At 48.0% G+C, this 15,588-nt stretch overlaps 1 protein-coding gene across 1 annotated transcript in view; it reads right to left on the reverse strand.

Moving 5' to 3' along the window:
- Positions 1-643: 643 nt before the first annotated feature.
- The window catches only part of SLC7A10 (solute carrier family 7 member 10), a 41,006-nt gene continuing 26,061 nt past the window's right edge, over positions 644-15,588 (reverse strand). Inside the window, exons 3-11 of the mRNA XM_068411671.1 lie at positions 10,621-10,772; positions 9,730-9,855; positions 8,571-8,724; positions 6,853-6,976; positions 6,654-6,757; positions 5,451-5,547; positions 2,243-2,392; positions 1,740-1,917; positions 644-771 (exon numbers count right to left, since the gene is read on the reverse strand). Of these exons, the coding sequence (XP_068267772.1) occupies positions 644-771; positions 1,740-1,917; positions 2,243-2,392; positions 5,451-5,547; positions 6,654-6,757; positions 6,853-6,976; positions 8,571-8,724; positions 9,730-9,855; positions 10,621-10,772 (1,213 nt within the window). The remainder of the gene's footprint in view (positions 772-1,739; positions 1,918-2,242; positions 2,393-5,450; positions 5,548-6,653; positions 6,758-6,852; positions 6,977-8,570; positions 8,725-9,729; positions 9,856-10,620; positions 10,773-15,588) is intronic.

The following is a 15,588-nucleotide window of genomic DNA, read 5'->3' on the forward strand; positions in this document are numbered from 1 at the left end:
TTGATTTGGTACCCTGTACTCCGGGGTCTGCCCAGGCTGGTCAGTGTTCAGGGCGATGACCCTGCCCGTGGTGGGGCCGGCTGTGCTGGTGCTGGGTGCTCGGATGGGCACGTTTTGTTCTTGCAGGTCTGTGGAATGATGAGCTTTTGGATTGTAAGTTTGAAACCTCATGTGTTCCGTGGGGATTCACCCCACCCAGGGGCAGCAACTGGAATGTTCCTGCTGGGATGGGTGTCCAGGGTCTCCTCGCTTTCGCTTGGTTTCTCCACTTTGATTTTGTGTTGGGAGCTGCCCTACTTTTGAAATGCTGGAATTTGTATGTCTCTGATGGATCCTCATGGCGGCTAAAATCAGTATTCCAGAGCTGTATCTGTGCTGCTTTCCCTTGCTGAGCAAGTGTGTTGCCAGAAAAAAACAACCAGTGCCTTATTTTATATTTTATTTTTTTCTTTTTTTTTCCCCTCTTTTTTTTTCTTTTTTCTTTAGGGAAAAACTAAAAGCTACAGATGCCATAAACGGGGTAGCTCATTTTATGGGCTTCACTATTGGAGCTCTAAAAACATTTTTTTTTTTTTTTTACAGAAAAATTTTTTGCAAAAATCAGCATGTAAACAGAAGCCACTCCAGCCTCGGAGGCCGCGTCTTATTTCCTCAGGGCCATCTTGCTCGCCGGTGGCCGAGAGCGGGCCGAAGGTGCCTCTTCCTCCTCGGCAACTTCCCCCTGAGGGTAGACCACAAAACACAGCTTCTGTCCCCAGCACGTCATGGACTCTGCGAAGAGCAAACGTCCGGGTGGTTAATGGGGGGATGCTCAAGCTCTTCTGAACAAAAGCGGGACGATGCAACGCGTGAACGAATGTGCATCGTCCCACCGGGGCTGCTCAGCCCTGCTGCACGGCCCCCCGCCCCTCCACCCCTTGGCATCTCCAGCTCGGCCACAAGACAGCGGTTGTGAAGCAGGGGCAGGTGAAGCCTGGGCACCTTTAGCCCTCACAGAGCTGCCCGGCGCCAGCCCTCCTGGCACCGCGTCAGCCCTGCAGCAGCGGTGGGCACCGCTGGTCTTGGGGAGCTGTCGGCAGTGGAGCCCCACCACAGCTGGTGGAAACCCTCCGGTCAGAGCGCAGGGCCTGGCTTGCTGCTTTGAAAGTCCTCACCTCGGAGCAAAACAACTAAAAGCCAAACACAACCCAAACATAAAAGACTTAGGTGCAGTTTTAATTTTACGTGAGTAATAAAGTAAGGCTTTGTTATCCTTTGAGTATGAAATAATTCATCGTGCCACGTGGGGCTTGTGCAGTGGGACATGCTGGTGGCACAGCAGGAGGGAAGCAGGGCAGGAGGGAGGCAAAGCGCTCAGCCATTTATTAGTCCTTTTGTGATAGCTCATTTAGTCTTCATGTGCTTGAAGTGATAGCCCTGTGCAAGTGCCCCAGGACAGGCCACTGTCAGCGAGCGGAGCGGGCGGGGAGATGCCCGGGGGTATGAAAGGAGGCAAATGCACCCAGGAGCGAGAAAAGCAGCTGCTCAAAGGCAAGTGCTGTCCGGCCACGAAACCGCTGCTGAAGCCAGAGCCGCGTCCTGCCCAGGGGCTGCCTGTGACCGAGAGCGGCGGTGGGGCTCGCGTGGGTGGCTGCCCGGCTGTTTTTGTGCCGGTGCGGCAGAGGTTAAGCAGATCCCCGGGGACCTGAGCGCGACCAGCGGCCCCCAGAGCGCAGCGAGGCCCCGCGGCGCTGGCTTACCTATGAGCCTATTTACACACTTTGGTTTATTTCTCCAGTAGACTCCGAGAAAAAACACTGGCACTCCAGTTAAAATGATGATGAGTCCAACTCCGCAGACAACCGGCTCGGAGTATAAGCTGAAGATCAGCAGAAATGCCCAAAACGCCAGGTAAGTGATGGGGACGAGGAGGTTCACCTGGCAGGAGAGAGCAGAGCAGAGCACGACTGTGCAGAGCAACAGCAGTGGCTGACCGGTGGTGGGGGGCTGTGGGGGCCTGCAGGACCCCATTCCCTCCACCGCTGTCATCCTCTCTGCTCATCCCAGCAAGTTCACAAGGGATCTGCCTGTGTATCCTGTTTTTACACTAATGGCACTTTGGGGCGTGGTTTGGGACCTTAAAGCATTACTGCTACATCAAAAATAAACCGTTCTTCAAAAGAAGAGAATGGAGGGCTTGGTGTGCCCGTCCCACCCTTCTCGTCGCTATTGCGACCAAGAGATTTAGCTCTAACATTGTCACCTTGATAGGTCTGAAGATTTTGGGTTTCTTCCAGCGTAACACGATCAGGCCTATAATTGTCACTCCATAGCAGAGGTAGTTAATAAATGACACGTAGTTGATTAGCGTGTACGTGTCTCCAACAAGCATGATGACAAGAGTGGCCAAACACTGAAAAGAGAGAAGCATGGTCTTACTTGGGTCATTACTAGAAAAAGTAGCTGAAAAGCAATAAAACCAAGCAAAAAACCCATAAAAGCAGTTAAACTCCTGTTTATGGCCCTCACTGGGTGTCTGCTCCCCTCTGCAGTTCGATGTGTTACCCCTGAGCTGTGCCCCCAGGGCTGGGGCTGAGCGGGGCTTCGGGGTTACCCGGAGCATGCCGAAGCCCGAGACCAGCGGGTCTGTTTATAACCACCCCAGGGTGCTGGCAGAGGTGGCTCTGCTGCCCGTGGCCAGGAAGGGCTGGGAGCACTGGCAGAGCTCCCCGTGGCCGCACTCACCAGTTTCTGTTGTGTGTTTTAAAAGCTATTGAAGCCTCTAGTGAGGATTTCTGATAAAAGCAGGATTTCTGCAGCCTAACGCGTTGTGGTCAGTGCACTATCATGTTGTTGCGGGTGCCCTGTACATCATAAAGAATGAGAGCTTTGCCCTTTCCCCCCACCAGCCCACAGCTCATGCTGCAGATGACTGGCATCATTAATCTTTTGAGCATTACTCGTGTTTGGAAACTGGCAGATGGATGGTGGAAATTTCCACGCCTACGCTTGCTTGTTCGCACTGTATTTCTGCGTAACTCTGTAAAGCCAGGAGTGCCAGCTTGGGGGCCAGGGAGGTTGGTCCTCGGGTCCCGCACCCCTGCCCGTTGGTACCTCAGGAGCTGAGCTGAGCCCCTGCCTGCACCACGTACCGGTCCTACGAATGTTGTGTGCTGGTGGCCAGGGCCTGAAGGAAACTGAATATCCAAATCCCTCCAGAGAACGCTCAGGATTTGGGGCTGTTACTCCAGGCTCTCTTTTTGCTTATGTCCCCTTTTCTTAATTAGCTGTTTCAATAGCAAAGCCCTCTCGGGAGGGAGGGCTTCGGCACCACCAGCACCTGGAGTTACGCTCCACCGCAATCAAAAGACCCTTTGGTCCCTCTGCACCCCTGCTCAAAGCCTCGCAGGCTTGGCAGGGGATTTCACCGTGTTGAGCGGTCTCACCACAAAATGGATTTAAAATAGGACAGTGATTTGTGTCATTAGGGTCGTGTAACATGCTCCCTGCTTTCCTCGGGCAGGCACACGGTGTCGTACGCACACACGACCGTCTCCTGCCACTGATGGCTGGCCGCTCCCTGCTGCCTTGCAAAAAAACCCCAGCCTGTTTATTTTACATTCAGCTTGGCCCCTTGATTTTTGAAAGGATTAGTAAAAACACGGCTCTCACTGGTAATGTTAAAAAGGCCTTTCTCCAGGTACAAAGAAACCTTTCTCCATGCGAAGAGCGAGGTGTGATTCATGGGAAAGGAAAAGGGAACCTGATGTATTAATGAGGTTTGCCTGAAGTCTGACCCAGTTTGCTATTGTAGCTGCCTACACTACATTATTTTTATATTTCTCTTTGTTAAGAAATTAATATTTCCTAGCAGCATTTGATATACCCTGAGCTGCATTAAAATGCCTTCAAGCGATGAACTGACATGCAGCGTTGGCTCTGTGATTTGCGCTGTAGTTCAAGGCGGGGGGGGCTGGTGTGCGCCTGATGGATCAGCCAGCTTGGCCCAGGCAGCCCGCTCGTGTAGGGGCTGTTTCACAGCAAATAGCCTCTGAAACTCAGTGTGTTTCTTCCAGCGTAGTGTGTTATTTCAGCCGATGCATTTTCAAGAACAAATGAGTTCTGCTTCGTCGGCACCAGGGGAGCCGAACTGCCTGGTGGGAGCCTGTGATGGGGCCAGTGCTCTCCGGCTGCCCAGGCAGGGCAGATCGTGGGCAGTTTACCCTGAAACCCTGCACGGGCAACGCATGAGGTGTTTGTGGTGAGGCACTAAGCCCCAGGAATGCCATAAAGCCTCAGCTAGACGGGTAATTTGTCACAAAAGTGGAATGTGCAGGAGGCTTATTTGGTGAAATTTGGTCTGGGTATAGTGTGCCAGAATTGCTGTGAGAGCCAAGAGACACATAAATGTGCAGCTTCCTAGTGCATCTGGGGTCAAACCCTCGCTGTTTTGATATCGGTGGCAAATCTGCAGTTGGCAGCAGTTGATGCAGCCGAGATTTCAAGCAAATGCCCTTTGGGGAATGCCCTTGCTTGGGCCACGCAGCCAGGGACGGCAGCACCAGGAATCATTTCCCTCTTCAACATCTACACCACAGTAAAACCCATCACATGTTCTAGCTTCACTATTGGTAAAAGCGTATAAAGTGCTTTGTTTCAAATAATAACTTCTGTAAGCCACTAGTATCGTGGACATTCATGCTGTATAAAAACTTAGAGAAATCTTCCCATGGGAGCACACCAGCAACCTGACCAGCCCCAAACCCTCCCAACACTTGGCCCATTGGTTTCTGGTCTTTGCAGGTGACCTCTTGTCTGCCTGATGTACTGTTCAGCAGATGCTTTATTCAGGGCCACTGTAATCATTGTCCCTGCTTAATTTTTTGGCCCACACCAAAGAAATACCCCTGGTCCTCAGAGCACTGTCCAGTCATCCCTCACAAGATGTCTTGCTCATTGAGAGTAAGTAACTTTTGGAGCACTTTGTCTTCTCCCTGGGACCCACCATGCCTCTGGCTTTGGTGGCGGGATATAAACCAGCCCTGCTTGAATGGGATTCACAGTGACCATGGGGATTTCCAAATGTTTGTGGAGAGCAGGCAAAATTGGTCAAAAGAGCTTGTCTTTTCTTAAATGAATTATCTCTGTTTCAAAAGCCAATCTCTGTCTCTGCTGTGGGTAGGACAAGTGGTAACGGGCTTATACTGCAGCTCAAGTTAGGTATGAGGGAAACCCTCCAAGCATCATGGATGGTTGGGAGTGGGAGAGATTATTTCGGAGGCTGAAGGCTGCTCCTCTCTGGGGCCATTGGAGCTGCTCAGCCAACACCCAGCAGCAGCACTCCAGGCCTGCTCGCTTCTCCTCCTCTGGGGTAAAATGGCTTCTCAAGGATTTTTCCAGCTCTCCCCTGTATGATTCAGTATTTCTAAGAGCAGTTTGTAGGGCGACAGGGCAGGGACGGTAAAACTTACACAAACGAGCAGGGCGGGGATGGGCGTGCAGTGCTTGACGTGGATCATGGCGAGCAAACTCGGCAAATGGCCTTCGCGGGCGCCGGAGAAACATAGCCTGGAAATAAGAACAGTAATGCTGAATCCACTGGGTGTACAGCAGCCTCTTCAATATCTAGCCATGTAACACCTCTAATCTCAACCACCTGCATCGGTCTTGGCATGGAAGGGAGCTGCGGCCAGTGTGTGCTGGGCTGCGACTGGGAAGCCCACTAGAGACTGCCTGCGTAACCTGGCGTAAGTTATTTGAACTAGATCCTTCATGACACGAGGCCTGTAACAGCTAATGTCATCTGTGAAACGGATTGCTCTGAGATAGCAAATTATCTCTGAGGAGGAGGACTGAAATCTGTTCAGTTCCTGCCTGCTGACCATCATCGCCTCCTTACCCAGGGTGGGATGAATACTGTGAAGATTGTGAGGTGATCAGCCATACATAGCCAAGGCATAAAAAACCCCTCATAGATAATATTTCCAGTGTCAAAAGGGGTTTGGATAAGGTTTAACATGCCTTCAGATTTCATTTTTAAGTGTTTAACCTGTTACATATGCACTCAGATTTGTTGCATCTCATGATATTCATGAAAGTGCTGAGACAAATAACTTTCCCAAGGTACTTAAGACTTGGATTGTTTCCTCAAAAAAACATTTATAACTTTTAAATTAAGTTCAGATAGGTCAACTAACATAAATAGTCCTTACAGATTCTGGTCCCATTACCAGAAGTATGCATGCAAAGTATCTTGTCTGAAAGGAGTTTTTTCCAGCACAGGAATGAGAATGTCTCTAACTGGGAACAGCACCAGGCCCTAAAACTCCTCTTTGAGCAAAGCACAGTTCAGCTTGTAGCTACTGGAGCTGTATTGATGTAAAGTGACTTTGGTTCCACGCTAAAGCTGCATTCACATCTTACTGTGAATGATTCCACATCTACAGACACTTTCAGTAGCTTGTAAGGATTATTTTGCAAGAGATTCCGCGATTCAATATTATATTTGCTGATTCAAAACAGAGCAATTCATAACTGAATGTATCCAACATGCCCAACAACGACCTCATGCTCTACAACATCCAAAATGTCTAGCTAGCATTTCTTTAGCAAATTAAATTAAAACAGCCCCTCCCCATATTAGATAACGTTCATAAAATTGTACTCCATCTAACCTTGATGAGGTAAAAAGGTATCCATTTATTCCTCCAAATGTAGATAGGGCCACTGAGACTGGCATAACCCAGGAAAAATAGCCCAGTAACTTTTCACCAAAAGTCTAAAGCAACAGAAGGCAGAGAAACTGAAATATACTGCAAAGCACAGAACCGAAATCAAAGTGTATTTTAGACATCCAGGGAATGGTTTACTTACTACCGCCACAGCGTTGGAGGACAAGAGCTCTTGGGGTGACATGGCAGTGAAATATGCAATGTTGGTGAACGTATACACAAATGTCACCAATGGGATGGATATGAATATGGCACGAGGTAGGTTCCTAATAAAAGAATTAGGAGGGTAGATAAGAAATTACAGTCATGCACAGCGAGACCACAACAACCGTGTACGGCCCGGGGGACATCACCCAGCTGTGGGTTCATCAGCAGTTTCTTTGGAGAGGAGCCGCGCTTCCACTGGCTCTTTGAGCCGCTGCAGGTTGGAGAAGGCTGGAAGTGCTATGAAACGCCACGTCTGCAGAGGGGAGCTCCGTGGGGCAAAACCACCACATGCTCCCTTTGGGCCGTTGGTTGGGATTGAGGCAGCATGTTGCTGAAAAATGAAATAACCATTTCTCAATAGCCCTGGGTACAGGCACCCGTGGTGGAATAAAATGCCTTGTTTTGCTTTGCCTTCACCTGCTCTGGAAAGGAACGGGATCCAGAGACCTCTTTAGAGGTGGATACTTGAACCGTTCTATATCTAACACAATAACGCATTTTTCTCAGAGTCAGATTTGGAAAAAAGTTTTTTAAAAAAGTATTTAACCTTTGTGATTTTGAACAGATTTAGTAAAAATGGGAAGTCTTTTTGGTTATCCGATTACTTCTTTATATTTTAGTTTTCCCTTAGAGGCTGCAAAAATAATAAATAAAAGTCCATCCTTTTTATTTCTCAACTGAGGCCATATTTGCCTTATTTAAGTCATAACTTTTCATTATTCAGCTTTGAAATTGTGGTGGTCCATCAAAATGTTGGTGTTTTATTGAGGGAACACATTACCACACTTTCTTTATTCCTGCCAAGATCTCTGGACATTCACTTTACCACCACTGGTGTGAAGGCGTGTGCAAAGCCACTGGTAAGGCTGCAGCTTTAATTAATTTCCATCCAGGCTGTGTAACAGCTTAAACTTCTCCTTGTTTAATTGCTGTGTGCGTTGAATGCCCAGAAATAACTAACGCTCCAAGAGCTGCTCTTGGCGTTCGTCATTCTGCTTCATCAGCTCAGAAATGCTGAAAAGTTTGAGCTTTGCTTTACTAAACTAAAATTACTTTCCCTCCAGCTTTGCCAGCCTGCTTGTGATAAATCATTTCCAAGCCCCTTCCCGTACCCAGGACCAGCAGTGACCCGATGTTGGTCGCCCCGGCGGGCAAGTGCCTGCGGCCGCGCTGGGGTAGGGAGTGCTGCCCTCACCGCACAATGGCTCTCTGACCTTCTCTTTCAGGTGTCTGTGGAAGATCCCCTTTGGGTGAAAAAACCAAGTGTCTTCCCATGTGATTCCACATTTTTCCAGTAGCAGTGAATCTCCCTATTAATTCCTATTAATCTCCCTATTGATGAGTGCGGCATCTCATCAATGGTTAATTTCTGCAGTAGAAGCACTGTATGATTTGATAGTGCTGTAAAGATAAACTTTATCGATAGGCTAGTTTGATCCAGTTAATGCCTTGTGCAATATATTCTTAATTTCAGTGTTTCTTTAACTTGCCTGCTATCTGTTCTAAACAAAAAATCTCTCTCTCCTTTAGAAAGACCGGTCCCATAGACCTGCACTAACACTGCCGCAGCTTATTAAATTAATAATATTACCAGATGGCTCCAATGTCTCAGAACTTCACGAAAATGTGGATGGCATGGAAATGGGTACTTGCCTGCGGGGATCAACCAGTTCTTCTGTTACATAGTTCAAGAAGTTCCAGCCACTGAACGCAAACGACCCTTGAAGAAAAGCTAACGCTAAATGCCCCACCGATGGAGTCATCCAAAAATTGAATGCGTTGCTTGGTGTCAGCTCTTCATAGCTTCCTGCACAGAGAGCGCAAGCAAGAGGTTAAGCCACCCCTAGAGAGGTGCTACCTACCAGAGACACCGGGAAATAGGTAAACTTTGGGGTTTTATTCTTTTATTTTTTTATTGGATTTGGGAATTCACGCTCTTCATGTTCTAGAGGTCACCATGGGCTGACGTTGTACTTGCAGTGCTTTCTGCAGGACGGTGTCCTGGGGAGGCAGCTTGGGCTGTACGCACGGGCATCCCTTGCTCCCTCTGTGCCGTGGCGCCCGTGTCACCACCGTGACTCATGGGACCGACCTGCACTGTCTGAGGATGGCTCCTTGACGGGGCTAATTCCTACCTGTTCTTAACGTGGTTTTCTTTTACAAGAGTTTGGTGGTGTTTAGTAGAAATACTGAAAAATAAAATGTCTATGGGGCTGGAAGGTTTGTCAAGATTGTGGGACTATTTCCACCAAGAAAGCAAGTTTTCTGCTCTCTGTAAATGTCATATTTCATCTTCCTTTATATGACTCATCATATACATGATAAAAACATTGTGAGCCTTTTGTGCTCCCTGCTTTCCATTAAGTTGGTGAATCAGCAAGACTCTTTTTGACCTATTTTTAATCTTTTAAGTGACTTTTTGTAGGAAATTGGACTAGTGCCCAAAATGAAGCGGCTGTCCTCCTGCGCAGAGCCCAGCATCACTTATTCATTTTACACCCAGAGCACTTCAAATTTAAGGAACATGCAACAGATTAAAAAATTTCAGTAACTATTCTGCAATGTCTTCAGCTGCCCTCCTTTATCCTATCAAAACCGACAAGGCGGGACGGAAGGGGACTTGTTTAAGGGGATACAGCTGATTTCTCTGTTGTGCCATCCTTTCCACGGCAGTGTGAGTATACAGCCCTGCGGCTCAGCTAAACCCAGCGCTCCTTCGGGTCAGTTTGTAAGGAGGAAACAGTGCAATAAGTGGGAAAAATCAAGTCTATCAACAGTACCATACCCGTGTTAGAGCTGTCTCACAGAGTACCTTTAAAGATCTGTATGAAGCCCACAATAATGATAAGGGCCAAGGCTAGAAGTTTTCCTGCCGTAAATATATCCTGAATGCGCGTTGCCCATCGAACGCTGGAGCTGTTCACCCAGGTCAGGAGGACTGGAGAGCAAAAGGCTGAATTCAGTGAAATGAAATTACGTTTATTTAAGAACACACAGTCAAAGCATTGAAAAACACAGACTGATGCGCATGTTCCCGCGGGGAGCTCTAGCGTGGCCGGGAGCGAGGGTGAGGAGGAGCGTTGCCTTTCCCCAGGAGACTCCCCGCTGCAGGGGCATCCCTGGCAGCCAGCAGCTTTCCCCCCTCGGGCACTGCTGGTGGGGGCTCCCCCCAGCTCTAGTAACTGTGCCTGAGCAGTGCTCAGCGTGCTGGGATCGGCCGCCTCCTCACGGAAACGGTGAACGTCTCCGGTGCCCACAGATCTGGTTTGCTTTTGCCGGCTCCGTAAGTGATTAACTCAGAGCCGGTGGGGTGCTGCGCTTCCTACATGCTTGCATTTGTGAACGTAAAAGAAGACTGGAAAGGGCCCAAATGGTGGTGGGTAATCCGTGCTGGTGGGTCCCCCGTGCCAGGTGGCCCTGCAGGGAGCACAGCACTGCCCCATCCCACAAGCTCACCTGCCGCCACTTCACCGGGGACCTGCAGGGATTTGGGCGCCATCATGCCCGCTCCAGCCCACTGTGCTTGCTGTGGGCAAGTGGGAAGGGACTGAATATCCCACACCAGTCCTGGTGCCTGTCCTGGGACCTCCCCGCTTGGCTTTCGGGTTGTGGCCGTGACCCCAGCCTGGCTGGAGCGGCCCCTCGAGCCGTCCCACGCAAAACAGAGGCAAGCTTTGTGTGCGCACGACAAGCAAATACTCACGTAAACACACCATGGAGAGGATCCTGGAGGCATTATAGGGGGGAATACAGTTAGGGAAGACGGGCTGGAGGACATAGTTTGAGAAGGTCAGTGAGATGACAGCCAGACTGGTTGGGTACATGATAAGGACCGCGCTCCAGAGCAGCAGAAACCTGAAAAGACAAGAAAAAAGCACAAGAAGCAGTGCTGGGGGTGTGCTAGACAAGGTAACGCACGCTCAGCTGTGCTGTGCTTCGGGACGGCTCCCGAGGCATTGGGACCAAGCACCTTCCTCCCGGTCACACCTAACAGTCACCTACTTATGCCTCTCCTCATCCCTTTTCCCACGTTCCCAGCGCAATGTGCGTTTTAAATCAAACATTTTAAAGCAAATCAGAGTTTAGGGACGTATGGAAGAGTGAGGATTATGCCTAGTGGGCATGCTTTGATTTAGCTCTGTACATCAAAGTGAAATCATCTCTGTCGCTCCTGGGCTGACATGTTACTGCAGCAGATGCCAGCCTTGGCATTGAAGGCATCTCTGAAAGGTTTTGGCAGGGCCCTCAGCTGTGGGCCAGCTGCAGTCTCGGGGCTGCCACCCCACAGTCATTGGGGGATTTCTTGTCATCATCCAGGTTGGCTCTGTGACCTGGGCCAGTGCAGCTTAGTGCTGCAGTATCTGCGATCGCCCACCTGGGGCCCACCTGGGCTGTTATCTGCTTCCAGCTGCAGCTGATTGCACCGAATGAGGTACCTCTGCAAATATAACATGTGAGATATTTTGGTTTCTCACTCTGTGAAAAGGAAAAAAAAATACTTCTCTTATAAAAGCAGCAGTGGATCTAGTTAGTGTTTTAAAATATTTGAAGTGTTATTATTTCTGTAGTGAGAAGCAGTCACTGCAAGAAAGTGAAATCCTTCTTGCCACGTACACACACAGATACACACACATTAATTCATCCACATACGTGCACAAGTGTAATGTGCAGGGATGTCCAGCACAAATGAGGATCAGAAATTGTATTTCCAAAGAAGATAGTATAATTTCTAGATTACATGGGTTGCTCTTTTAAAGGCTGCTCCCTCCCAGCATGCTGCCTGCTGCCAGCCCCTTAAATCTGGCAGAGCTGGGGAGATCCCACCTGTGGTGTTAACCTGGTGGGAGGGAAGGCTGCTTGCTGTGTGCTCCTCAGGCCAAGACGGTGAGTGTTTCTCAGTCCCATCCTTTACTTTGCCTGGTTGTTTTTGAGAAATATGGGGCAATCTGATACTTCCTTTTTCTTATTAACTACTAGAGAATTAGTTTGGTAAACTGGTATGATGCAAGAGCTGCTTACCTTCCCAAATGGCACTCTTGTTTTTAAAACCCAGGGCTTTCTTTTTTTGTTGTGTGACTCCTTTTTTTTTTTTTTTTTTTTCCCCTATTTTTTAACATTTTCATTGTGGTTCAGAGCAGTTTTCTTCAGTAACTGCTCTATGCTACTTGGTGCTGAGGGTGGTGTACCCACTTTGGGGTAGATCTGCAGGCAGGAGCCTGAGTGTTGGGCAAGTTAAGCCCCCAACACACGGACCTGCTGGGTTAAATCACTGAAGACTAAATATGACTTGAAGACTGCAATAATAATTTGCTGATAGGGTTGGGATGCTGGTGGTGCTGAGCGAGGTCGAGTTCAGTCCTCGTTGCTCCTGCACCAGCCCCAGCTGTGTGTGTCTGGCAGGGATCAGGCCATGGGCTCTGGTGGGCAGAGGCCACCAGCAATTCCCCATTGCATTTATCTTAACCCGTGCGCTTTACATAGACAGAGAATTGTGTTCAGCTAAAAATGCTCAGTGGGGAGAATGACTCTGAAAACAGTATTTCAGGCAAAACCAGCCCTTGCTTCTATGTTGTAATATAGAGCACATTACAGTTGGTGTTGGTTTAATGGGAATGTGAATAATTCAACAGATTTCTGACAGTCAATTTGTTTCATGCTGAATTGAAATACACACAGGACTGATAACACCAATTAAAGTAAATGCAGAACTTTAGCAGAGGGTGACAAAGTTGCACTGTCAAGCAGGAAGCTCCAGTGAAAGATGGCTTTAAAGTAAGAAGGAAGCTTGCCTAAGGCGTAGGCCCCCTTTTATCTTGTTTTTCCAGGTAAGTTGTAACCAAAGCCTGGTTCTGAGAAAAAGATACCCATGCTGGTCACCCAGATCATGTCCACGTCCCTGAACACCCAGCTGTCAGGGCTGGGTCTGCACGGCTGAGCACTTGCCTGGCTCTTGTGGTGCTGTCAGCGGCTGCTGGGCAGGGTCAGGAGCCGGAGGTCCGGCCAGTTGTGGGTGGCTGTTCTGGTGTTAAATCACTCGTGGGGAGGTGGCGTTTGCTGTGGCTGGCAGGTGGGAATTAATCCTGATATGATTACCTGATACTCCCAGTCTTCTAGGAAGTCTTTGCGTTTAAAGCACAAACTCTTATCATCTGTTGTGTAGGAAGAGTTAAGAGTGCGATTTCCTTAGCAAAGAACAACTGTTCCAGATCAGCTATAATTAAAGTGACACAGGGCTGAAATTTCCTGCAGACGTAACTGAGTTTCAGATGTCCTCGCTATTACAGTGCACACAATCTGACAAACCAAGGTGCAAGCCGAAGGGCTGGAGGTTTGCTTTCTGCCCTGGGCGGCCAGGCAGAGGGAGTATAACCAGCCCCAGGAGCCCAAAGTCCAGCCTGAAGCAGGGAAGTGTCATCATGGCACAGGTGAGGTTACTTTGCCTGGCTCTTCAAATGGGAATTGGGGGAATTACTGTTACAAGGGCTGAGCTGGGGCACTGAGTATGTCAGGAGCTGAGCCCTATCTGATAAGCCTTCACAGTTACTCAGTAATTTATAGCAGTACAGGAACCAGAGAAGTTAAATCTTCTCTCATTTCTGACTACGAAATTATCAGAGCTTTAGAAAAAGGCTGAATGTAGAGAAAAAGGAAGATGTATCTGATCTCATGATTTGTTTTTTTCTTTATTTTCTTCCTTTTCTGAATGTTGGAGTTTGTGTGGGAAATCCAAGCTCCTGCATGCGCTAATGGCAAAAGGGACAGTAAAACAACCTTACTGTCTGAGGTTATTCTTCTGAGCAATCCGTGGTCAGGCATAACGAGTGTCAATGGCTGCTACCTGGAAGACTTCTGCTGTGGTTTTTGTTGTTGAGTCTGATCCAAAGCCCATTGCAGTCAATGGCTATCCTCCCATCAATGTGCATGTGCATTAGGTAATGTCTCTAATTAGATTATTTTTTTCCCCATTTTAGAAACACACTGGAATAAGTGACAATCTGTGGTGGGACATGCTGCTTTTGTGAAGGTGTGGCATTCGTGTGGAAGTGCCAGTCATCCCTGGATCAAAACTGATTTTTTTGCAGATATCTCTGCATACTAATTTCCTCACCCGTGAAAAGAAATGAACAGCATGGTTTGATCTGGCCTCTAGTAGTCTAGTGGAGTTGATGAAATTGCTTCTAAGACATGTATTTGGGATGTGCCTGTACTCCCAAGAGGATCTCATGTTAGATATAAAATATCATAGTCAGAGCAGCCTGTGAAAATATGAAATTAGAGTGTACCCTACTTGTGCGTCATTAACAAAAGAAAACGTTTTGAAATAGGTGCTATAGTACAGATCACCTTATAATGGCAGAAGCTGAACTGGTTTAAGAAAGTTTGAGCTAGTTTGAATATCATTAATATTATCCTAGATTGCTGAAAGAATTATTGCCTCTGGAAACTTCAGATATTTGCAACGACGGCGACAAAAAGGAAACATAGAAGTATATTTGAAGCATGTTTTACTTGTAGCTTGGAGTGACACTTATCAAAGCTTTGGTTTAGAGCTCTTTCCTGATTCCAGTACTATTGATTTTTAGTAAGGACATATGCCCAGTTGTCAGCCACTGCTGTTGAAGCAGCTACGTTAGTTGCAATGTTATTGCTGAGCATTTAGAAGTTGTATTTATCAGAAATGCACTAGTGGGTTTTTTATGAAGCTGAATTTATTCATTGTCTTCTGCAAGAATACATATTAAGTGTATTATTTACTACTTTGGGTAATATTCTTTTTATGACCTGTAAAGACATGCAAGCCCATCTGCCCGTAAGATGAGCTGTGCTCAGACGGCTCCAGCAGCACAGGCTGGGTCCCATTCGGGCAGTTAATGTGCTCACACACAAATGCTATTTAAAACCAAGACAAATTCTAAAGGAAGATGAAAGCGGGAAGTCTGCTCTCTGGTACCAGAGCAGAGCCCAGGGTGACAGGAGCCCTCCCTCACCTCTTCCCTCTCCCCTGGCTGGTGCTGCTGGGGAGGGTCCCCTCTGCAGGGTACTGCCACCCCCACTGCTTCCAGCAGCACTTCATCCACTGTCCTTCAGCTGTACTCGGACTCGGAGCAGGGCTGCTGCTTTGCAGCCAGAGCTTCTGCCAGCTCAGGAGATGGCCCTGTCCTGCCTCCTTCTCTTTTATTCCATTCGCCTCCTTCATCACACCTATCAGCATTACAATTTTTTTTTTTTTCTTTTACGCAACCAACTACCAGTGCTGCCAGGCACAGAAGCTGGGGTATGTAGTACTCCGATGGCTGTTAGGATCAACAGCCTATGTACTTTGTTCCTTAGCCCTATGCAGGAAAACATAATAAACGGGGAGGATTTTGAGGGGCAGGGGCAATACAACAGAAGTGAAGAGGAAATGTTGTGGCCCGGGTGGGTATGGCACATGCTCCTATAATAAACATCTTCGTGTGAATAGACCAAACCATCCAGATTTGCCATTGGTAAAATCCTTTGGCAGATGCACTGAAGCTTTGTGTGCTGAATTTGATATTCTTTGCTGTAGAAGGATTAAATCAGAAGAGAAAACTGAACTTCTGGAGAAGCAGTGTTTTTTTTTCCTTGGCAGAGGCGTGGTGCAGACTCCCAAAGGGCGCCTTCAGCTCGGAGCCCCATGTGCAAGTGC

The sequence above is a fragment of the Nyctibius grandis genome, chromosome 12 (genome assembly GCF_013368605.1).
Source record: "Nyctibius grandis isolate bNycGra1 chromosome 12, bNycGra1.pri, whole genome shotgun sequence".
NCBI classification, from domain to species: domain Eukaryota; kingdom Metazoa; phylum Chordata; class Aves; order Nyctibiiformes; family Nyctibiidae; genus Nyctibius; species Nyctibius grandis.